This window comes from Nematostella vectensis, chromosome 8 (genome assembly GCF_932526225.1).
Source record: "Nematostella vectensis chromosome 8, jaNemVect1.1, whole genome shotgun sequence".
Classification (NCBI taxonomy): Eukaryota; Metazoa; Cnidaria; class Anthozoa; order Actiniaria; family Edwardsiidae; genus Nematostella; species Nematostella vectensis.
In genome coordinates, this window is record NC_064041.1 from 16344951 (window position 1) to 16369560 (window position 24610).

The window sequence follows — 24610 nt, forward strand, 5'->3', positions numbered from 1 at the left end:
AAAACGAGGTGTCCGCAATAGCCGGTATTCTTAAAAGGAGGCCTAAATAATGACTTTTAAAGCACACTGGCATGGTTGCCAACTGCACGGGTAATAGACTTTGCTAGCGTCCCGTCTTGGCCCGACTGGTGCCAATGTGTGTATGCTAGTGTGCTTTTAAAGTTCACTTGATAATGAGGTGTCCGTAATAGCGGGTGGCCATTTTAGCGTACTGGAGACTACAGAGGGAAAAGATCATGGCTTCCCTTGGGGGGGGGGGGGGGGGGAAAAGGGGTGAATGTTCGGGTGCCAGAGCCAATCAACAAGTGTTGACGTAGACAACGCTTTTATTCCACAGTAAGATACACGATGACCTATACCATATGTCTGCTTGTTCCCTCCAAGAGCGGGTAATCGTAAGAAAGGATGCGGAATAAATGCAGTGTTTTCAGAAAAAAAAATCCTGAAATACATTTCTTTAATTCCCTTTTCTACATTCTAATTATTACCATGTCCTTTAATTTCATTGGATTGTGGAAACCACTATTCTCAATTCAAAGAGAAGGTATAGGTATTGTCTAAAGAGCCCCAGGGAGTGGAAAATAAATATATAAGAGTTTCTGAACGATTACCCAATCTTTGAAGGAACAAACATGTCAGCGATAAGACGTGACAACTCCCACAAATGACAAAGAGAACAATTAACGATCTAGACACCCCGTACGCTTAGCACTTGATGCAGCGATGATGAGATGTCCTAAGACAGGATTATATACACTGTTTATAGACCTATGGATACACACATATAGGCTGCAAGCCTTGAGGATCGTAGCATGCATGCTGCTGTTTGGTCGTAATACCTAGAATACGTTTGCACGAATATGGCGGAACGTTGTACTACCGTAACACCATGCTTAGCAAGCAAGCTATGACTCCATAAGATAGTTGATACCTTAAAGAGTTCTATTCAGCCAGACCTTTGTTACTGTTTTATTCAATATTTGAAGAGAATGTACGCTAAAAAGTGTCGAAATAAGCATCTAAAATCAATGTTTTGTACCCCAGTTACCAAATTCAATCGAAATTGAAGCGATGGAAATGGATGCTTTCGCATATTTCTCAGTATTTTGCTAAGATGACAAAATAGCAGCTGACAGCATCAATCCAGCCCTGACCACTTTCAACAGCTCACCCAGTGTGACGAAGCGTTACCCTCGCGTGACCCGGATAGATTAAGTATGACGACGAACACGTGACCTACAGAGCGACTCAGGAGTTCAGTGGATCGACTTAAAAGATTAGGTTACCTGTGCACGACACATGCTTGTCATCACAGGTATCCCAGACAAAAATCAACTCCGCTAGCCTCTTGAATCACCGGTAGGCAAAATCGGTAACAACACACGTTGAATTTGTGCTACACTAAAATTGTGTAATATTATAATCTTGGAATTAATTCATTATTACTCTCCCCTGTAATTAAATCGTTTATGGTGAATAACTATAATGACTGATGACTATTTACAGTGTAACAATAGCTTTAACCTCAACAACTTCGTAGCACCTCTAGTACATGACCACCTAGTTTAGCGATGGTTATAAAACATATACACACCACCTGTGTAAGATGACCACCTAGCCAGGTGATGAGTACAAAACTACTTCACGTCACCCGAATAAGATGACCACCTAGCCAGGTGATGAGTACAAAAGTACTTAACGTCACCCGAATAAGATGACCACGTAGCCAGGTGATGGGTACAAAACTACTTCACGTCACCCGAATAAGATGACCACCTAGCCAGATGATGGGTACAAAACTACTTCACGTCACCCGAATAAGATGACCACCTAGCCAGATGATGGGTACAAAACTACTTCACGTCACCTTTAAAAGGTGACCACCTAGCCAGATGATGGGTACAAAACTACTTCACGTCACCTTTAAAAGGTGACCACCTAGCCAGATGATGGGTACAAAACTACTTCACGTCACCTCTAAAAGGTGACCACCACCACAACCATGGGAAGATAAACTTACGATTGATTTATTCCACACATCTTTTATGACTTGCAAAAAGGAAGGGACCCTCACTAAAAAGGACAAAGATGCCAAGGCACAAATACTACTATTTCAAGATGACCTGCCTTTCTTGACCGGTCATAGCCTTTCAGCTATAATCCTAAGCAATAACAATTAACACACATTTTGCTTAAAACAAGGTTACTAAACAGATGTTGTTGAGGTCAAAGCTTTGTTTGAAGACTCAAGCAAGCTTGGTCTAGATAGCATAACGAGGTCTTGCCTTTGTAGACTACACATAAACTAAAGGAGGAGCAACAACTGAAAAACAACACTTTGCGGCAAATGTGGCAAAACATAGGGTGTAAAGATGAACATGGTTCTAAGAAAGACAAAATCTTTATATGTATCTCAAACAAAATGCAATGGTAGAACAAAACAGTTTCAGAAAGAAAGAAAGACTAAGTCTAATATATTCCCATACAAAATAACCCACTGCTCTTATTAGAAATTCCCCAGATTCTTGCCAAACATTCAAATTAACTACTCTATCTATCTCCATGCTTTTTATATAAAAAAAATATCCCAATCTAAATCCATTTCTAATTTATAATTATTTGTATGTAGTAGCTGAATTTATATCTATACTTTGGTGAAATTTATCAGTCTTGCTCAAACATTGCAAAAATAAGATTTGGATGTTTCCCAGAAATGCCCAAAAGAAGATTTGGCTCCCAAAAGCTCTTTGTTTTCCCTAGGACTGTAAAATACAGAAATCCAGCCCCGAAGTAATGTAATATTTGATACAAGGTAAAATAGAATTTCCATTAATGTTTACTGATAATTTAGTCACCCCTGAACACGAACCGAACAATATAAAATACTGATAAACAAATTACAAGCATTAACTTTACATCAACGTTGGCATGCTAACTGATAAAATAACATTCTGATTGATTCATATTATAATTAATTCTGCCCTGTGGACTTGTTAAGGCGGTTTACTTGCATGCCGGGGGGCTACAGGTGAACTATGCCCACTCCGATCACCATTTGCATCTTGGTCACTCCCTACAGCTTCTTGATCACTGAACATTGGGTTGACGACCGTCATGTCTCCAGTCTACAACAATCACATGGGAAAAGTAAGAAACTCTCTCTTGAGCATTGAATAATGTGGCAGACACAAAGGGGAAAGAAAAAACTATTTGAAAATTGAACTACCATTATCTCCAGTCTACAACAAGCACATGAACACTGCATAAACAACTGTAATAGGAACGTGGTGGAAAGTGCTACTCACCGGCGCTAGACCTGGACACTCATAGACGGTGTAGTCCCCTTCATCACCCTCATCGCTATTCTCATCATCGTCATCATCCAGCGCTCCACCTTTGGGTGTAACTGTCCCCGCCCTAAAGTATTAAAATATTGTTTTAATATGTTACAAAATATAAGCATTGTTTTTATATATTACAAAATATAAGCATTGTTTTTATATATTACAAAATATAAGCATTGTTTTTATATTTTACAAAATATAAGCATTGTTTTTATATATTATAAAATATAAGCATTGTTTTTATATTTTACAAAATATAAGCATTGTTTTTATATATTACAAAATATCTCTATGCTTTACACACAACTGACTCACTTGATGGATACTTAGTGATGGAATTCTCACTTCTCCATACACTGAGTGATGGAATTCTCACTTCTCCATACACTGAGTGATGGAATACTCACTTCTTTATACACTGAGTGATTGAATACTCACTTCTCCATACACTGAATGATGGAATAATCACTTCTCTATACACTGAGTGATGGAATACATACTCTCCATACGCTGAGTGATGTTATACTTAATTCTCCATACACTGAATGATGGAATACTCACTTCTCCATAGCTGCTAGCTGGCTCTTGGTCTGTTGATAATGGTACATCTCCGCACTGTAGTCTAACTTCTGGTCACCCTTCACAACAAAAATAACAATTACTATGGTGTAGCTAGCCAGGAAAGGTGGGGAGGAGGGGGAGGGGCTATGCTTTGATCGTACTTGCAGTTTACAAAGAACCAACTCAAACTTTGTTTTGTAGGATGTATAAAAGGGAAAGAGAGATGCTCCCTTTTCACACCTCGAGAAGTTTAAAAACAGAACCAACATGGCGGACTAACCAGAGCAATAGGCAGAGCAGAGCAATAGACACAAAATTTCATAATAAAACTCTGAATGTATCCTTTATCCTTACAGCCCAATTAGTTGTTCCGCTACCTCGATGAATCCAAAATCCATGTCTCATTTGGGAATATAGCGTAGTCAGGCACAAGCTTTGGGAACCGTTTGATTGTTTGGTTTGATTGACTTCGCGTTATTCCCAAACGAAAAATGGAATTTTGTATTCTGGCATGTCACGCAATAACGAATTTGGCTATAAAACACAAATAACTTCCTCATCTTTCTCAACTTAATGTTTCTTTCTACCTTTGCTAGTTTATATGGAACCAAACAATAGATTTTGATAAGAAAATCCAATACGCAGTTGATGGCTTTTGTTTGAATCTTCCGGAACATCTTGACAGCTTGCCGGCTGAGCGACAACTTAAGGTGTCGCTGACCTGGGCAGGCTCCTTTTATTGCACGGTTTCACGTTTAAAACATTCAAATCCATGAAATCCAAGTTGGACAGGCAGTCTTTTAACAAACCCCCATTTCCTACACTCGAAAATTTTGAATCATGATCTTTCACCACAAAATCATAGTTCTAAAACGTCAAGATAACGTACTGATGAAATCGCAAGTCCGAAAAACACGTCATCTCCTAGTTCTGGGTAGCATAATATTTTCAAGATGATAATTCTTGACAATCTCTGGTTACTATTGGTTACCATATTGTGACTATATTTCGTTTCGTTGCGATTTAGGTGCAAAATCAATTTCGCAATAATGTCAAAAACACATTTTCCCAAGAATTTCATTAAACATTACAACATGTTTAGAAAGTGCAGAAATCATATTGTGCTTGATGCTATTTTCTAAACATTTACATACATTGATGCTGTGAGACAAAAGTTAAGAATCCTAAGTTCTTAATTGTCTAGGTCGTCATTTAGAAAAAAGAAGGGAAACAAAATGGAAAGGGTATTTTATTTTGTGATATTAAAGTTCGTAGGAATAGGATTTTGCAGGGCTTAAATGTCAGATAATTAAAAAGACCAATAAGGTATTTTGATTAAATTGTTTGCTATACAGTAGCTTCTTGGTTGTGGCTAATTCCCCATTAGTGTGGTTAATATTTTTGGCTTAAAACTAGCCACAGTGGCTTCTACCCTCAAGATCCTAGCACACACGGAGCAATCTAGCCTTTTTGTCACTTTGCTTGGTTTATTCATTTAAAGCGCCTCAAGATCCTAGCGCACACGGAGCAATCTAGCCTTTTTGTCACTTTGCTTGGTTTATTCATTTAAAGCGCCTCAAGATCCTAGCGCACACGGAGCAATCTAGCCTTTTTGTCACTTTGCTTGGTTTATTCATTTAAAGCGCCTCAAGATCCTAGCACACACGGAGCAATCTAGCCTTTTTGTCACTTTGCTTGGTTTATTCATTTAAAGCGCCTCAAGATCCTAGCGCACACGGAGCAATCTAGCCTTTTTGTCACTTTGCTTGGTTTATTCATTTAAAGCGCCTCAAGATCCTAGCGCACATGGAGCAATCTAGCCTTTTTGTCACTTTGCTTGGTTTATTCATTTAAAGCGCCTCAAGATCCTAGCGCACACGGAGCAATCTAGCCTTTTTGTCACTTTGCTTGGTTTATTCATTTAAAGCGCCTCAAGATCCTAGCACACACGGAGCAATCTAGCCTTTTTGTCACTTTGCTTGGTTTATTCATTTAAAGCGCCTCAAGATCCTAGCGCACACGGAGCAATCTAGCCTTTTTGTCACTTTGCTTGGTTTATTCATTTAAAGCGCCTCAAGATCCTAGCACACACGGAGCAATCTAGCCTTTTTGTCACTTTGCTTGGTTTATTCATTTAAAGCGGCAATATCACTGGTTTACTTACGGACAATTATGTAACAATCTCCAATTATTTTTAAGTGAGAAAACTATTTCAAAATTGTGAAAGCAGTGTGTCTATTGGAAGTTTCTCTGAGGATCTGACTGATAATTAAGAGTGGATGGCATGTTTAAAAGTGCATATTAAATATATTCTTTTGTCTCATGTCAGTTGAGGTTCCTGTCAGCCCGCAGAAGTATACTGGTGACAATGCTGCTTTAAGACTTTTTCCAACACACTCTTTTAAAGCCTGACCTGTGTTGGTGGCGGGTGCTTTGTAGATCCCTTTAGTCCATAGCCTGTGTACTCTGTCTCACTGACAGCCTTTGCCGTAGTGTGAAGTCTGAAAATTAGAAAGTGAATCATTACAAGGCTTGTGAGAGGACCTATGCGTAACCGAGTTCTAAGAGTAGGGTTGGGGTAGCAAAGTAAGACAAAGGCACATTAGATGGGTCTACACAGCTTTGGAAGATCAATTTTGCTAACCAAAAGCTATATTTGAAAACAGTTCATCAAGGACTAACATATTCATGCTCACTTAAAAAAAAAGAGAGGGTGAATCATTTGTGTTTAAAATAGACTCTTATTACTAGATTTTGGCCTTGATTATTTCAGCTAAAAAAAGCTAGAAATGTTCAAAACACGCCAGTTAGGATATTTGCTTAACTGTGAAAAAGCAGATATGTTTGATAAATGGATAGACAATAGTTTTTATACTAAGGTGTTACAAATGTAATAAATTTGTAAAAAAAATCAACTTTACTTTTATCTAACAGTTTTTAGAGAATTTATCCTACTGTGCTTCTACCACATTTTCGCATTAAAGGATCACATGTACATAAACAAAGATAGCGGTAAAATAGTGGAGTGAAATGAAATCCCCATGTGTATACTCACTTGTACCAACAGTATCCAGCCAGTGCGAGCCCTGCGATGCCTGCTACACTACAACCAATCACAATAACTGCGGGAAAATAATCAAATAATAGAGAGTCATGAACGGGAACTTCTCTTTCTAGAACTGCCATGACTAATAAACAAGCCTAGTAATTCAAGAAGTAATGGTTACCGCGGAGACTGAAGCATGTTTAGAAGCATGTTAGGATAGTCCAATGAGGGGTGATGAATGGAACAAGTACGTCATTTATGTCATTACTTTCATTTATTTTAAAGAGTTTGAATAGAGAAAAATGAGTTACACATTTAAAGTATGACAAGTTATCAAAGGCTGGAAGAAAAATTGGGTGTGAAATCCATAAAGAGATAACAATCAAATTCAAGATTTCAAATTTCTTTTTTAGAACCAAGAGAAGTTTCCACTAATTTCTTAAGTAGGATCAAATTAATAAAATAATTATACTCTACTCCTACTATACATTGTCTGAGAATTATTTTGGTTTTATTCAATGGAGCAAACTCTGTTGTCCTTCAATCTATTATCTAAAACTATTTATTTTAAACTATTTGACTATTTTAAAATGCCTAGTTCCATTGTAATATATATTTTTTACAATTTGACCCCTTGCAAACATAAAAGCTGATAAATAACATGACAAAAACCATGATAAAATATAGTTTTGCAAATCAATACAAACGTGCTCAAATCAAATAAGACAGATAAAACAGAGTATCAGCAAGTTTACTGATAAAATGATAATAAACCTTGTGATTTTCTATCCTTGAAATTATATACCCAATGACCTGAAGTAATTGTAGACAACAAATTCCTACCTGAAAACCCAACCATAAATTTAACATCCTGATCCTCCATAGAGCAGATATCACTTTTATGCATCTATGTTTGCAACCACCTTTCTATTGTTGCATTGCTATTTTTACAATGCAAGTGTTTAGATGCTCCCTTTAAATCTGCAATGTCTGGAATGCAAGTACATAGTATGTGTGCTTGTAATACGTCAGTCTGGCAGGGTCACGCCCCATAACTTACAAAGTTGGAGCATTCAGTGGTTTTATTCTGTCATAATTTTAGCCATGCATGACCCACAAAATGGATTAATTAATTTTTCATGGCTGTTATAAAACATTAACCATGCAACCCTATGCACAAAATACTTAGTTTCCAGCAAAACAGGGAAACACATTCCCCATATCATCTTTCTTTTCCCCAATGAATAAATAATCACATAAATGAATAATAAAGAAATAAATAAACATACAAATAAAAAAATATTCTTTATCATCACAAAACAATGTCTAAACATATATAAATGATGTGAATTTCTTATCAACATTACAAAATTTTAACAGAAACACTGTTGAGTTATAGAGAAATGTGGCATTTAATTGACCAGTGGTTAAGCTAAGAATTTTATTGCACCAATTGGGTTTCTTGGTAAGTTTTAAAGCTTTTGTTTTATTGTAGTAGGTGATTATCAAATGGCAGCTGCTACACAAAAAAACATAATAAAAGATAAACCTCAAAGGAAAACACACCACAAAATACATCCTAACAATGAGAAGGAATTTATTATAAAACCTTAACACACTTTTAAGTCCAAAGTTTTGACATCGACTTTTTTTATTGCAGAGAATAATAAAGGATTTGGTAAGACTGCTTCAGTTTCATATGTTGTCAACCATCATGTTTAGATTTGTGAGAATGATATAATGTTTTAAAAAAATTGTTAGTATTAGAAATCAAAAAAGCGAAACCGCAACAAAATAATGTCGGAGAAAGCAATTTAGGGTTACAAATAGCCATGTAAATTGGTTCTGATAAGACCTCCATGTAGACCCAATATCACAATATTTGTAGAACTAATGACAAACATGCGCTCTGATTGGACATCACAAATCAAGGTACAAAGTGGAGGAAGTTCCATTTCCTGTGCTCTCAAATTCTGTCAACACAAAAATAATTTACTGCTGCAAGATTTCTAACCCTAGATTTCATTTTCCATCAGAATTGTAAAAAAATACTATATAAATAAAATAACTATATTAAAAACATGCATATAAGGCACGTACGTACTGTAAATAGGAAACATTTAGAAAAAATAATAATACTGGTATTATAAACATCAAAATTAGCATATATCAATTTCTATAGCAACATGTTGCTAAGCAACACATGATAGTGACAAATTTCCTTCTGGTTATCCATTACTAGATAAGGAAATTGCCAAATACATGACATATAAACAACACAGAATGGGGAAAGCAATTCTAAATAAGAATCTATTCAATAACTGTGTATAACACTATTTCCTAACTCTGCATCGGAAATAGCAATGATTGTTTTCTGAAACTTCCAAATTTCAAAATTATAGCTTTAAAAAGCATATTTTTTTATTACATGAAATCATGATATTTTTTCTGTAGGATGGCATTTCAGGTTCATAGATAGGTTGTAAGTATAAGACACCAAAGATATTCAATGCTCCAAGTATTACAGAAATCATGTCTATATCTGACAGCTTTTAGAGACAGCAGTGATATAATCAGGGATAAAAAAAAAGGCCAAGTTCTCTATGATTCCTGGGTGCTAAGACAGACTACAGAATGCTAAAAAAGTGATGTAATATGTGATAAAAACATCTCACTTTCTCTATAAATGTTGTTTGCTAAGTTTTAAAATGTGGCAGTAAGCAGCATCCAAATGTAAATTTCTATAAATCAAATTTATCATCAACAAGAAATTGTTGCAAGAAAATAATCGATAAGTGTGTTGAAATTAAGACACTCTACCTGAAGGTCTTTTCTAATCAACTTTGCAAATAAAGAAAAATGTCACATCCCAGTTGAGATTGGGTAGATTCAATTTCTGCCTGAGTAGAATAAATAAGCTCTAGGTCTACAGGGAACAATGTATTCCACCCACACAAATTCTTCTATCCCAACCCATCCAGGATACAAAACTATTTGCATTCCCGGAAAAGAAAACTAGACACATACAATAAACAGAATGAATAAAACTCTTTGTATATGTAGGGTGAAAGATTAATAATCGTCTTATTGAGGGAACAGAGATAATGACAGCCCTGTGTAGAGAACATACATCAAGTTTTCCCTGTTTATTAATTCATTTAAAAAAATAGAAATCAAGACAAAATCACTAGTCTGGGCATGCCACAGCTAATATTTGGGGAACACTGTTTCTCTCCTTAAATCTGTTGGGAATATCCAACAAGCACGACCCAGTAAAATCTAAGTTGCTTAATCTGCTAATAGAATGGAAAAGAGTTTTAAAAATGTATGAGTTAAGAGGGTTAGAGGATTCCATCTAACCAACTGAGTGACAAGTGGTGGAATTCTAACAAATCTTTTTATTTTAATTTAACTACCAGTGATGGAAACTAAATACAATAAGGTAACAACCTATTTCTTGGTTATTGGTTCACACTAAAAAAACCTTTTAAACCGAGTAAAAATTAATTAAGGAAAGGAAAGAAAATTTTCCATGTTTGGGGTTTTCAATAGAATTATTGCAGTTACAAATTATTGTAACATTCAGTATTTTAGTTCAGAAAATGGCACGAAGATCATCAGCGTTATAGCATACTGTAGGTCTTGTAGAAAATAATTAATATTCATTTTAGCCTATTTCACCTGTTATTTGTATGGGTATGTTATTATACCCAGTGTGAGAAATCAGCACATAACACTATTCAAACACAATAAATCCCAAGTTAGTACTTACATAAGAAATAGATGTCGTCCAGCTCAGAGCGGTCTACCTTGCCCACTTTCTTCTTAAGAATGAAAGGAGGAGGGATGGCTGAGGAATTCACTTGTAAATTTGTCTCCCCACTCTCTGATTCCAGACTTCCATCCACATTTCCATTCTCCTCCCGTTCTGCAAGAAATTTATTCAATTTCACTTCATCTCTCTTTTTCTCTGAATCTTCCTTTCGTTTTGCCTCTAGAACTTGATCTTTCTTTGGTTTCAATCTTTTCAGGCTTTCATCCTTGGCAGTGGATTTTGCTCCATTCTTCAACTTTTTTATATTATTATTTTTTGATGGGTGGGAAGTGTGCGTGTCTTCCTTGCCTTTCCCATCTGATTTAGCATTATTTTGGTTTGATTTCTGGTTTGATTCTTGGGAATTTTCTTGTTCATCTACCCCTGTTGCAGGAGCAGATGTAGGGGTATTAAAATCATCAGTGGGGGAGTATGGCACGGTCTCTGAAATAAGGGGCTCTAAGGTTGACGAATGGTCGAAAATGGTGGAGATTTCGCTGCCATCTTCTGCGCCTGGGCTTACTTCCAATTCCTCATTTAATGGTGTAGTTTCTATAATATTAGAGGAAAAAAGAGACACAGAATAAATTGGCGGAAAGATCTATGCAAAATACACCATGCATTAAAATTATTCCGAATCGGTAACGGCCTGTTTCTTGGTCGTTCCTTCGCACTTGAAAATCTTTTCAACCGATGAATGTAGCTTTGCTATTTAATTATATTCTATACGAGCGAAGGAAAGAGGTAGCATTTTCGGTGTTTGGGGTTTTCGATTGAATTATTGCGGTTGAACAATGAACAAATTTCAGTTAAGCCCTTGGGAATAGTAGAAAATATATTACTTGATGGGTTTAAAGGGAGCTATTCAACCAAAACAACGTACTTAAAAATGACATATTATAAGGAATTTGGCACGAAAAAGCACCAAAACTGAACTCTCGATGGTTTTTATTGTGACAAATAAGTCGAGGTTAGGCTTGTTGTATTTAAAGTGATAAAAATAAGCGTTTGCGTTTGATTTGTTTGGCGTCACTTCGCTTGTAGAATTTTCGAAGTCATCGACGCGAAGCGAAGGAAAACATTTTGCGTTTGTGTTCTTCGATAAAAAAAAGAGTTGAGGAATTAAAAAAGGGTTTGATTCGTGGTTCTCCGGGGGCAAAGACCAAACACAGTTTTAGCGCTAGTCATGGTTGATAAATAATAGAAACGTAAACATGACCCGAGAGTCCGAGATCAACTTTCATCGTACAGAAAATGTCCGCTCTCCCATACGCGGAAATATAACTTAAAGAATTCACAGAATACAAAGGAAAACTCCCGAACTTACTGATACATTCGTTGCCATCTTGAGAATATCCATTGAGGCAGGGACCGCAGAAGTTTTGGCCATATTCACACGGCCTCCTGTTAGCCAGCAAGCATGATTTTACCGAACACTGCACACTACCTGCGAACGGTACGAACAACACCATGAACCACCCAATAACATCACAAAAACAACACGGAACACACAACAAACAGCTCCATATATACCTCTGTCATACTCGTATCCAGTTATAAGGGAAAGATTGAGAAGGAAGAGGAAAAAAGCCGAATTCATTGCCGTAAAATACTCGCTCCCATTTTGGTCTTCAAATCCGAGAAGAACGACTCGCTACTGTGCCGCGAGGCATGCCGGGATAGGGTTTTTAAACATTATCATAAATTAGTGGAAAATTTTCCGCAAAACCAAAACACCTCGAGCAAATCGGGCAAAATTCGCGATGAAAACGATGTAAATTTGAGGCGCAAGCTAGCTAGATAGCTAAAGACGATAACGGTGAAAGGGGATGAAAAATTTAACGTTGACATGTATAAATAGTCATACTTGTGATACTAAAATTTTCAGAAAAAGCTTTGCTTTGAATATAAGAATAAACACCATTAAATAGTGAAAAACGCAATGATTCGATAAATGATAAAATAAATAATAAAGTTCTTTTTATCACTGAACACTTAACTTTAAAACTGAATCGAGCAAGTTTCAAAATCGAATGATGAAAAAATAGGAGTCAACTCTGCCAAATTTTCGTCTTTAATATCACTTTTTCAGGGTCGAAAGATTATCCGTGCGGCATTAGAACAATCTAGCATCTTTTTAGGAACTAAACATGATAAATTGTTTGTCTGAAATATTGGCAGCGTTAAAAAAGGGTAATATGATAAATTGATCGGACAACTGTCATGCGTGAGCATAAAGACAAGATGACGATTTTTGAAGCCACAGTAGCCTCTAGCGTCCATCGCAGAGTGTATCAAAATCTTATCAGCAGGAAGATCAAGAGGTTTAAAAACACAATTTTCATCTGCTCTGTCCTGTGCATTATTCAAGAATGACAGAACGAAAAATTCGCTCGACAATTTTCTAATAGTGTAGCACTCCAGAACACAACAGGGGGGGGGGGAGGGGGGGGGGGGGTAAAGCAGACTTTGAGACAAAAGTAGGTAGTGAGACAGGCTCTCACACTCTGGACACCATGGCGGGGTGTTCCGTGTTCTATGACGGTAAGTTGGAAGCCAATTAAGGCCTCCAAAAACGTGAAATAAAAGTTTAAAACTATACATGGTATCCAGTGTGATACGTCATGCTTTGCGGGCATTCATACATAAAACAGCGTGTTACCACAAACGCCAACTCTCTCACACAGTGAACGAACACGTTGAATTTCCTATAACCACACATATCGTCACATATACAATAATTTGGTCGGGTTGGTAACATTTGCCAATCTGAAAACAAGCGTGTATTTAAACTTAGCCACAACCCTTTTTTTAAATCAATCAGTCTACTTTGGTCAAGGTCTGTAAGATTGGAGTGAATAAGAGATCCTTATATTTGTCTTTATGGAGTCTGTGTTCGGCTTTTCCATTTTCTCGTAAGACAAATTTTGTGACGAGCCTTGGACCATCCTTTTCATAACGTATCCATTCTGAGTACTAGATCTGTCTATTTAGCTTTAAATTCCCCGTTTTTGCTTGGCAACACCTTCCCCCCCCCCCCCCCCCCTCTCTCACTCTTCCCCCTCGGAACATTATCCTTGGGCATAGGAAGATTTACGCTTTTCACGCATCTATATTAAAAAACGAGACAAAGAAGATGATATTTTACTTTACTACAACTACAACATTACATAGTGTCGCATGTGTGCATATCGTTGAAAAAGTTCTAAATGAAACACTTATTTCAATTACTTTTTCGGATACTTTAGCACATTCGTGAGGAATATCACAAAACAAACGAATAGCACGCGAAGAGAGCCCGAAACCGCCTGAGTGAGTAAATGACGGCACTCTTTACAAGGGTATTTTTTGGTCTTTAATCTCTTAATTTAAATACCGCATTTGTCGATGGGCACAATAGGCGCAATAGATATGTCTCTTTCATTTAAAAAATGCAGAGCATTGACAGCATTTCTCGAAAATGCGCAAATATTTAGAGGCCTGAAACCATAAACGGGAACATCTGAGATGGCATTACGTCTATTGTCGCCTAGCAACAGAGAACGCCCCCGCTCTGCCGACGTACAATAAAATATTCCAGCGAATAAGCGCTGAGAAAACCGCATGTGTCAGGGTTAGATAACAAACCTTTTACAACAACAAGTTGAGGAACAAAAAGGAACTAAAAACAATTGATATAATAACACAGGTCTAAAATAATGATCTAAGATCGTCAGACAGCTCCAGAAAAAACTTTGTTCAACCAACAATCACCTTTAGTTTTCTTATCTTTTTATTTTGTTGTTTCAACCGTTTTTAAACTGCTAAAATATTATAAACATTTTCTCCCCAATCTGCGTCTCGTTTCAGCACAGCAGGCGTATAGCTAAACTCGCGAGTTCGTGATAAACATGTAAAAAAAAACTAAGATTGAAACGTTTTTTTTCCTCACCACATCTTCAAATGATTATTCTTATATTTGTAAAATCTATTTTTAAACATCCTATAAGATCCTTTAGACATTGGAAATAGCCGAGGGAATAGCGCGTAGTCAATCAGACATTTGGGACGATTCGTTTCAATGTTCGGTTTGTAATTTGCCGCCGCCATATCTAACCCCATCAGGATAAGATCTCGTGCGTGCGTCACACGGTAGGACATCTCTCAGAGCTAAAAACCATGTTACACGATGCAATTATTCCCGCAACTTGCCCGCAATTATGACGAATAAATAAGTGCAAGCTAAAAAAAAACATGATAAAGAACAGGACAATTCTATCAACGCAACATAAAATGCATTGCACGCAAGCTGCAAAAGGGGATGTCACCTGCGTAACGTTCTTGCAACTCAATGGATATTGCGTGCATATCAATATTGCCTTTATTAATATGACCATACAATTTTCTGCAACTTGCACAGCATTTTGTTGCATTGCGAGTTGCACGAAAAAATGAGTGTAAAATCCCCTTTTTGCGAACTTTTTTGCGTTGCCAGTTGCGAAAATGTCTGGTTTCTACTATTAGCAACATTGCGAGAAAAATTGCCCTGTGTGTTGTGTTCTTGCGACTCGCAATGTAACCTGCAAAACTATTTCAGGAAACTGTTTATTTTAAAAAAAAAGCGAGCCGGCGTGTATCATCCTTCTGTAATGTTTTTTAATTGGTAAGCGCTGCTGTGCAAGTCGCAAAAAATGCCTCTTGAAACATGGCCTTAAAAGCGGTTTAATAACAACAAATGGTTTAAAAATCACGAAAATATATATATTTGTTGTTGCTTTGCTTGGTGATATAAAGGGGGGGGGGGGGGGGGGGTGAATAGGGGTATGTAAATCCGCCGATTCGCTACATTTTTGGAGCAAATCCGTGTGGATCCTCATAATTTTTTTTTTTAGATCCGCATGGTTTGACAGATAAACAATAGCATCGATTGAAATTTATTTAAAATTCGAAATTCGACCGTCGAAGCAGTCAAAATCCGAAATCCGCGCCCGAATTGTGAAGAGATCCGTGATCTGCCGTACTTCCAAAATCCGCCAATCCGCAGAAATAATAATTAAAATCCGTAATCCATGAGCATTTCGGGGCCGAATTCGCCGATCCGCGAACCTATTCACCCCCCCCCCCCCCCCCCCCTCCCCCCACTATAAATAAGGGTTTTATGTATATATATTTATTGTTGCTTTGCTTGGTGCTATAAATAAGGGTTTTATGAGTGGTGGGATAATACTGTACATTGCTGTCGAATGTAGAATAAGCTTTTGGAGAACTAGAATTATTTTTATTTAAAGTTATGTAAGCCATAATTAGCCATCGAGAGCTCTATCACAGGCAAATGGCGTGTAGCATGCTAACAGGGGCTTTAAGGGGGGGGGGGGGGTTGCACGTTTCACAAGTTTCAAAAATCGGAAATTACGATTCACTCAGATTCAAGCGACTTTTAAAGGCATAGATCACGATTCACGCTGATCAAATTTCGCCATTCACGAATCACGGATTACGGTTTTCATTTTACCCTTTTCACATAAAAAGGCCGTTCACCGATCACAAAAATATCCCTTACAGCCCCTGTGCTAAGCCGGCTTCCATTTGGGGTTATCTTGATCGGGTTTCCTGTGGTTGATATGAGCTGTGACATCACAGGTTGTCTCACTATTTATCTGGGTTATCCGGAAATATTTATTTTTTGAATATTGAGAATTCTGCGGAGCGGTGTGAAGGCCGAAGTTCATTTCGGTGTCGCGGTGTAAGTAGACCCAGTACACTCGTCACTCGAGCTCCACAGGATTCCCTTTATCCGAAAACAAGCATTTCTGAATAAACCCCCCAAAAATGGGGATATTGCCTTGATACAAATAATATTAAATGTCAACAGTCTATCATTCTTACAAATCATAAAGTCTTATTTTATTCACCTTTATATACAATCTTGTCAAAATAAGTAACCAACATAGCAAAGGGCGAGTTCTCAAATACTTGACGACAATCACTACAGGCCTCTCCCCCCGTGTTAGCTATAACAAAAGGCTTCCCACTCTCATTTCTTTTACTGACGAGGATGGAAAGCCTGTGGTATAACGTGTGCATTGGCTTGGATAGCATTTAAAATATCACCGTGACACCCACGTGACACTGTTACACCCACGTGACACTGTTACACCCACGTGACACTGTTACACCCACGTGACACTGTTACACCCAACCTATGAAATGCAAAACCGCAATATTTTTTTTATCAAATAAAAGTAAAATAATGCATAACTCTGCTTTGATATAGTTATTATGAATTTTTTTAAACATCTGTCTTTCAATTTTTGATAAAACAACGACATATTTGTGGCTGACAATGGGACATGCGCAAATAGCGAGTGGCAAACAGCGAGTGGCAAATAGCGTATGGCAAATAGCGAATGGCAAACAGCGAGTGGCAAATAGCGAGTGGAAAATAGCGAATGGCAAATAGCGAGAGGCAAATAGCGAGTGGCAAACAGCGAGAGGCAAATAGCGAGTGACAAATAGCGAATGGCAAATAGCGAGTGGCAAATAGCGTATGGCAAATAGCGAATGGCAAACAGCGAGTGACAAATAGCGAGTGGCAAATAGCGAGTGGCAAACAGCGTGTGGAAAATAGCGGGTGGCAAACAGCGTGTGGCAAATAGCGAGTGGCAAATAGCGAGTGACAAATAGCAAACAGCGAGTGGCAAATAGCGAGTGGCAAACAGCGAGTGGTAAATAGCGAGTGCCAAATAGCGAATGGCAAACAGCGAGTGGCAAATAGCGAATCGAAAAAAAGCGATGGACAAATACCAAACAGCGAGTGGCAAATAGCGAGTGACAAACAGCAAGTGGCGAATAGCGAATGGCAAACAGCGAGTGGCAAATAGCGAATGGCAAATAGCGAGTGACAAATAGTAAATGGCAAATAGCGAATGGCAAATAGCGAGTGGCAAATAGCGAGTGACAAATAGCAAACAGCGAGTGGCAAATAGCGAGTGGCAAATAGCGAGTGGCAAACAGCGAGTGAGAAATAGCAAACAGCGAGTGGAAAATAGCGAATGGCAAACAGCGAGTGGCAAATAGCGAGTAATTCATTGGTTCTATTATTTCTTTCTAATATATGAAACATTCTGTCATCTGTAATATTCACTATCTAATGTAGCTAATTAGAAGGCTATCTTTTCTTCAGGGGGAAGCCAGGTTTGGTTTGTTTTTCCCTCGGGGGTGGGGGTACAGCTCTGGGGTGCTTCAGCTCAATGGCTTTGGACAGGATTGAGTGAATGTCGATATCAGGATAGTTCTACGGAAAGACAAAAGCGGTGATCAGATGAATAGAATATTAGAATCTCTCGGCCGTCTATATTAATGGGAAGTTAGCAAGGCCAACGCCGCCATTTCATTCTCCCGAATCGCACAAAATATCCATTTCTACCAGTACATTCAAGAGAGCTGAGCTAAGTTGCTTTCTCTTTATGGTTGGTATGTTATGGTTGGTTTGCTTGTAAATATAACTTTATATCTTAAATGCAAACAACAGCAAAGGAGTCGTTGATCAACATTCTTTAAAGGAATATAAGTTTGACTATAAGCACTAATTTCAGCCCCCACATGCACACTTGCAGCATAAATAATAAAAACTCCAAATTTCTGTGAAACAATCTTTATCCAAGTACCTCATTCGCCCTTATTCTTTAAAATAATTTTACTACATTTTATGTTTTTATTATTGCTGAGGATGGTACCACATCAACAACACAAACGACACAACAAGAACTAAGACAGAAAAAAACTGATGTTTTTCCAGGTTCTCAAAACTGCAATACTTATTATAGTCACCTGAAGAAGTTTCATGCTTGTCACAAAATCACCCTTGAGCAAGTCATTTCGTATGACCCTGAAAAGAAACAGAGAAAGTTTATTCATTGTAATAAACTCGATTTCCCTGAACTTTAACAGACTCTCACATACATGTGCATGGCACAACAGACGAAGATCAAAAACTCAAATCTCCTCTCATCAGCAAATAGCGAGTCCCACACTCTGATCACATCTAAAGAAAATCAAATATAAGTGTAAGAATTTAAAATTAATCAAATTTCTCTTATACAATATGTGTTGTGTATGTAAACAATCTACACAAGAAGATGCAAAATTGTCAACTCTGCCTTGTACACTGTTATACTCACTACAGTATGTGCGGGTGACATCAGTAAAAGAAAAAACGAAAAAAAAGTTGACAGCAACGCAAATGACAACAGCCAAAAAGATTTCAGCACCTTTTTTCAAACTAGAACATGAAAACTCTAAGTTTCACATTCTATCGAGGACTGGAATATGTGAGATGAAAAGCAGACATATTTCATTGTTTGCATTGTTAGAAATAAGGTTCTAGGCTAGTCTATACTTTTTGGGTTATAAAAACAAAACAAATGATCAAAACTAGTTGAGAATTCAGAACTATTATCACGAAAGCAATTCGGGGTTCTCTCCCTACCATTTCACTGTAGTTGCATATTTTAATATTCTGACTTAAAAGTTTCAAAATAAAACAGGTCTAGGGTCACTACCTGGTAGGGGGAATTCCTGTGATAACATCAATGTCAGCCATCTAAAGCTGTAAAACTGTGGCTTCATTTGTTGTTTTTCCTATAAAAAATGAAATGAATGAAATAAAGAAAAAAGTTAAACTGGTTTATTGATGTGTCAATGTGTAAAGCTTGTAAATGAGCTAATTCTGGACACAAAAACTCAAAGCAGAAAAACTGGAAATACAGGAAAAAGAGACTTAGATTTAAAGTTTACCAGCGATATCCACAGTTCCAAGTCTCTCTCTTTAATCAAGTTCAAAACATTCTGCATCATGCTACCTACAGGAAAAAACATGAATCTAGTCAGTAACAACAGCAACCATAGGTTTACATTTGAAAAAAAAAATAAAAAAAACCTTTTGCCAGTCAATAAGAAAGGGCACACTTTTTGGTGGTCAATGGGGGACTTCTCACACCTCGGTGGTCACTTATATCTTTATTTGGTCAAGTACAGATTTCAACTTAAAAGCCCACTTAGAGGACCCTTATCAACCATTATCAAAAACGCCACTTCTCCAAACCCAATACCATTATAATAGTTAGAGTAGGAAAACTACAGGCCAGGTGTATTATAACTAGGAGGTCTGCGTAGATATTTTTCCCTATCCTTTTAGCAATCTTGTTTATTGTAATGAGTTCTATCCACTGCTAAAAATGTTGGATGTTTACTGACCAATCCCTGTGGCAGACTCGTCCAAGCTCTTGATGAAGTTGTCTCTTATCTCTGACATGAGGTTTGTGAAGCAGAAAAAAGCATCTGCCTCTGCATGTTCTAAAAAAAGCAAATGATAAAAGACAAACTTTTAAATAACGAGCTTATACAGCTTCCCCTTTCTTTGGACATCATTTAAAGCGATTTCAGATAGTTTTGACCAGAAGTTGTACCAATGATCAGATAAAAAAAATTATGAGAAATATTTATATAAACTCTTTCCAGACCAGAGTGTACCTAAGATTTCGAATAATTCTAACAAGAATTTATACCAGATTTCAAATCAGTAGAATTTAATGAGAAACCTTTTTGGCCAAAGGTTTAAAAAAGGTTTTTCACAACCACTCTATCTCCTGATCAGGATTGCTTTTCCCCCTTAGTACCTTGCCAGTCAGGACTGGGATGTGAAGCCAGCACATAATATAGTGGACCCAGGATTTCATTCATGCCCTGAAAAAAAAGGTGTGAACCATCTAAAAACTTTAAGGTACAGTCTACTCTATGCAGCAGTGTGACTGACACCAATACGATGGTATGTATATAATGGGGGGGTGCCCTTTCTAGAGGGGGATGGAGTTTGGCTTGCCTTCCCCCTAACAAATACTCAAAGGGAAGGCACTTTTGTAATACAGCTGTATATAGCTATTATTTCCCTTGTTTAAACTTACCTGAACATAAGCAATTCCAGGGTTTAATTTTGCATACACAAACAGGATTCTTTCAACAACCTATACAGATATAATAATGATTATAAAAGAGCTATACAGACATTGCATAAGCTATCCACGTCTGCCTACACAATAGAAATTTGATGAGTTTCATGGTACTTTTTAATAGAAGAACTGCCATTTGACAACTGCACGATTCACTTACCTCCCAGTGTGCCTCTTGTCCTTCTTCTAAGACATTGTACTCCTCTGTTGCTATTTTTTTAGACGTGGTGACCTGCCAAATGAAGTACACAAAAATTAATTAAAAAATCAAATTAGCAGCTAAATTGCAAAATTAAGAGAGTGCAGATACTATGTGGCCAAGTCGAAGGCATACAACGTATCTCAGGAAGCCACCAACACAGCTTAAAGATTAAATCGTTTGTTGTTGAAGAAGGAGGAAAACTAGGGGCCTAATGAACAACCCTCTGGACAACAGCAAGCACCAACAAACTCAACTAACATCATAACCAGGAATCAAACCTGCATAGCAATGCTGTCAACGGTGCCACCAACGGCAAGCACCAACAAACTCAACTAAGATCATAACCAGGAATCAAACCTGCATAGCAATGCTGTCAATGGTGCCACCAATGCCAAGCACCAACAAACCCAACTAAGATCATAACCAGGAATCAAACCTGCATAGCAATGCTGTCAACGGTGCCACCAATGGCAAGCACCAACAAACTCAACTAACATCATAACCAGGAATCAAACCTGCATAGCAATGCTGACAACGATGCCACCAACGGCAAGCACCAACAAACTCAACTAACATCATAACCAGGAATCAAACCTGCATAGCAATGCTGACAACGGTGCCACCAACGGCAAGCACCAACAAACCCAACTAACATCATAACCAGGAATCAAACCTGCATAGCAATGCTGTCAACGGTGCCACCAACGGCAAGCACCAAAAAACTCAACTAACATCATAACCAGGAATCAAACCTGCATAGCAATGCTCTGCCAACCATGCCATTAATGCTACCCTCAATTTAAGCCATCATGGCCATTTCTAAAAGCATTGCTTTATTGAAAACTATGTTTGGTAGTTTTAAACAGATTGGACAAGCAGGCTGGTTCTCACTATTGTTTTTATTATGTTTGGATTCTCACTGAGAAGCAACCACAAGAGAATGCATTTGTAATTGAGCTTGTGTTTAACTAATTACCATCTGTGCTTCAGCTTTTGTTTGAGCGATGATCATTTGTGTTGTACTTGTATCTGAGCGATTATCATTTGTATTGCGTTTGTTTGTGTTTGTGTTTTGTCTTGTTTTATGTGCTGATTTTTGGAAAGTAATGCAATCACATCTGCACATGATACCGGAAGCCCTGATAACAATCTCATGGAGAAGAAACAAGCATGCCCTCACATTTGTTATTCCAACTCTGCTAGTATTCACATGAGAAGCCTCTAAATGCTGGCTTTGTACACGCTTCCTCAGAGTTTCAAAATCTTTATTTTCACCTGTTAAGAAAAATAAACACTTAACTTCACTAAAAAAAGATATCACAGTAACTACAATAACAGTTAGCTGTAGTCCACCATCCAGCATGTACATACCTATAACATCCTCACAGGGGTATTTTGTCGCCACTTGGAAAAATGAGATATCTGGACAGAGCCTCCTATAGGGAGATAACAATACAGTTCAACGAGTTGCATTCAAGTAAGCATGAGAAAGGTTTGGTCATGTGATCTTCATAACAACTGTGTAACCGGACCTGCTTGTATGCCATACAAGCTGGGGTTTTAATTTCAGTCAGGATCACATTGAATCACATGACTTGTCTGTTACATAACAGTACCTGCAGTCTTTATCTATTTGTAAAAGAACTTCATTATCCTTGAAATAACCAAGCCATCTGCTATCTGGGTTAGGGTTCAAAGGCTGCAGCAAAAATGGGGAACATATTGATGTTGCAGACAACACATATATTGCATGGGAGAGGTTTAAGCGAAACAGAAAGACACTAGATATTCACAGCTCTTGTGGGGAAGGGTTGAGGCTACTGGGGAGAAGGGCAGAGGTATGTGGTGGTGGTGGTGGTGGTGGGGGGAAATACCTGGTAGGGAGGGGTGGAAAAAAACTCTTTTTTGGGGGGAGGGGGTGGGAATACCTGGTGGGGAGGGGTGGGAATACCTGGTGGGGAGGGAATTCCTGGTAGGGAGGGGTAGGAATACCTGGTAGGGACGGGTGGAAAAAAACAGGTTGGGGGGAGGAGGGGGTGGGAATACCTGGTGGGGAGGGGTGGGGAGGGGTGGGAATACCTGGTAAGGATGGGTGGGAATACCTGGTGGGGAGGTTTGGGTTCCCTGGGGGGAAGGGGTGGGAATACCTGGTGGGGAGGGGTGTGTTCCTGGGGGGGGGGGGAGAAGTGGGTGTACATGAGGGGAGGGCCTTAGGGGAGAAGTGTACCTAGGGGATGGGTAAAACATGCCCACTTATCCTATCTCACAATCCTGGATTCCACTGTGATGAATATCAACATTGTCTTGACCCCTCCCCTTTAGCAAACTTACATGATCAACATGGACATTGTTCTCGTTTTTGCCAGATTTGATACCACGGCACTGCTCAATGATAATTTCATGGACAAATTGCTTGTAAAGTTCTCTATAACAAATGATTTAGATTCAACTGAGTAAGAAAGACATTCATGGGCAAATTGCTAGTCATTATAAGAATGAAAAAAACATGATTTCAGCACAGGTAACCCAAAACGACCCAGATTACAAGATTATGTAAATATAGTTTCCATTGCTATTTGTTAAACATGGATTTGAATATCAGTAACACTAGGGTAAGACATTGTCTTAAACCAGGCACAGACTACTAGAAAGTGCAAAGATTAAAATGAAGCAATAACAAGATGACAATTGTAATATTTTTTTTCTGTGAAACTATCCAGGCCCTTTATGACAAGGCCCTTTATGACAAGGCCCTTTATGACAAGGCCCTTTATGACAAGGCCCTTTATGACAAGGCCATTTATGACAAGGCCCTTTATGACAAGGCCCTTTATGACAAGGCCCTTTATGGCCCACAATGTTATTAATTGTCATACCGTTGTCGTGCTAGAACATTTTTCCAGTTCTCTTTTTCTGGTGGTAAGTAGCCTAACATCAACTGAAATTCAAAAGACAACTTATTAATCTCGAGATTCACTTCAGCATTTCAAAATAATGCCAGGTTGTCATGTGACCTTACTCAGGACATCCTGACTTGAATGAGTTTCTTGTTGTGTCTATCTAGCTAAAGCTTACCATTTGAATCTAATTAAAATTCATTTATTCCTGACAAAACAATTTGTCAACCCTGCAACCTCATCTTTAAATACCGTGAGCCGTGTGGGTTATTACATTTGTTAGTTATTCCAAACGATGTTACAGAGCTTTATTCGAATACCTCAGTGTCATTACGGAAGAAAAAGCACGTTATGACTCACCATCCAGCATAGAGCACGAATCCCTGCCCCCTCGGGAATCCCTAGGTATTAAGCACGTGAAAATCAGAGAGAAAAACAAACAGCATTCCACGACACCAAAAACTATGAAAGTCATTGCAGCGAAAGCTTTGCCCAGGCGCTCTTACCACTAAAACATAAAGTGCGGAGTTTTCTGAGGTTTATGACTGGCGTATGGAGGGCTTCCTGGAAATATGCGACCCTGTTGGGAGATAACACGTGCTTTTGAGGAAATCAGACAAAGATTTCATGTTTTGTCCAGCGTAGTTTTTTCTTACCTCTGCTTATACGCCGCCATTTTTGTTTTGACCGAACAAAAATCGACTTACCGTGGAGAACCGAAGAAATACCGAGCCGTAGCATTGTCCAATCAGAGCGGTTC

At 38.1% G+C, this 24610-nt stretch overlaps 2 protein-coding genes across 3 annotated transcripts; both read right to left on the reverse strand.

Annotated features, from left to right (window-relative positions):
- Positions 1 to 308: 308 nt before the first annotated feature.
- On the reverse strand, positions 309 to 12454 carry LOC5507973 (protein cab-1). Of its 2 annotated transcripts, XR_004294828.2 has the most exons (9): positions 12299 to 12454; positions 12093 to 12212; positions 10724 to 11317; positions 6961 to 7027; positions 6319 to 6406; positions 3906 to 3982; positions 3306 to 3417; positions 1976 to 3125; positions 309 to 1921 (listed from the first exon to the last, which is right to left on the reverse strand). XR_004294828.2 is itself a non-coding variant. In XM_032376696.2 (8 exons), the coding sequence occupies exons 1-8, from the start codon at positions 12363 to 12365 to the stop codon at positions 2994 to 2996; spliced, it is 1257 nt and encodes a 418-aa protein (XP_032232587.1). In that variant the 5' UTR covers positions 12366 to 12454; the 3' UTR covers positions 309 to 2993. The 2 variants fall into 2 exon arrangements, 1 of the variants encoding a protein (XP_032232587.1); XM_032376696.2 differs by having other exon boundaries at positions 309 to 3125.
- A 4172-nt stretch (positions 12455 to 16626) lies between these two features.
- Positions 16627 to 24589, reverse strand: LOC5507944 (TBC1 domain family member 13). Its single transcript, XM_032376688.2, has 17 exons — positions 24507 to 24589; positions 24357 to 24430; positions 24211 to 24251; positions 23830 to 23891; positions 23285 to 23378; positions 22570 to 22652; positions 22325 to 22389; positions 22134 to 22228; positions 20912 to 20983; positions 20707 to 20766; positions 20422 to 20488; positions 20000 to 20098; positions 19541 to 19605; positions 19306 to 19384; positions 18707 to 18788; positions 18575 to 18632; positions 16627 to 18038 (listed from the first exon to the last, which is right to left on the reverse strand). Exons 1-17 carry the CDS (start codon positions 24524 to 24526, stop codon positions 17913 to 17915), a joined length of 1242 nt encoding a protein of 413 aa, XP_032232579.1. The 5' UTR covers positions 24527 to 24589; the 3' UTR covers positions 16627 to 17912.
- Between the last annotated feature and the right edge of the window lie 21 nt (positions 24590 to 24610).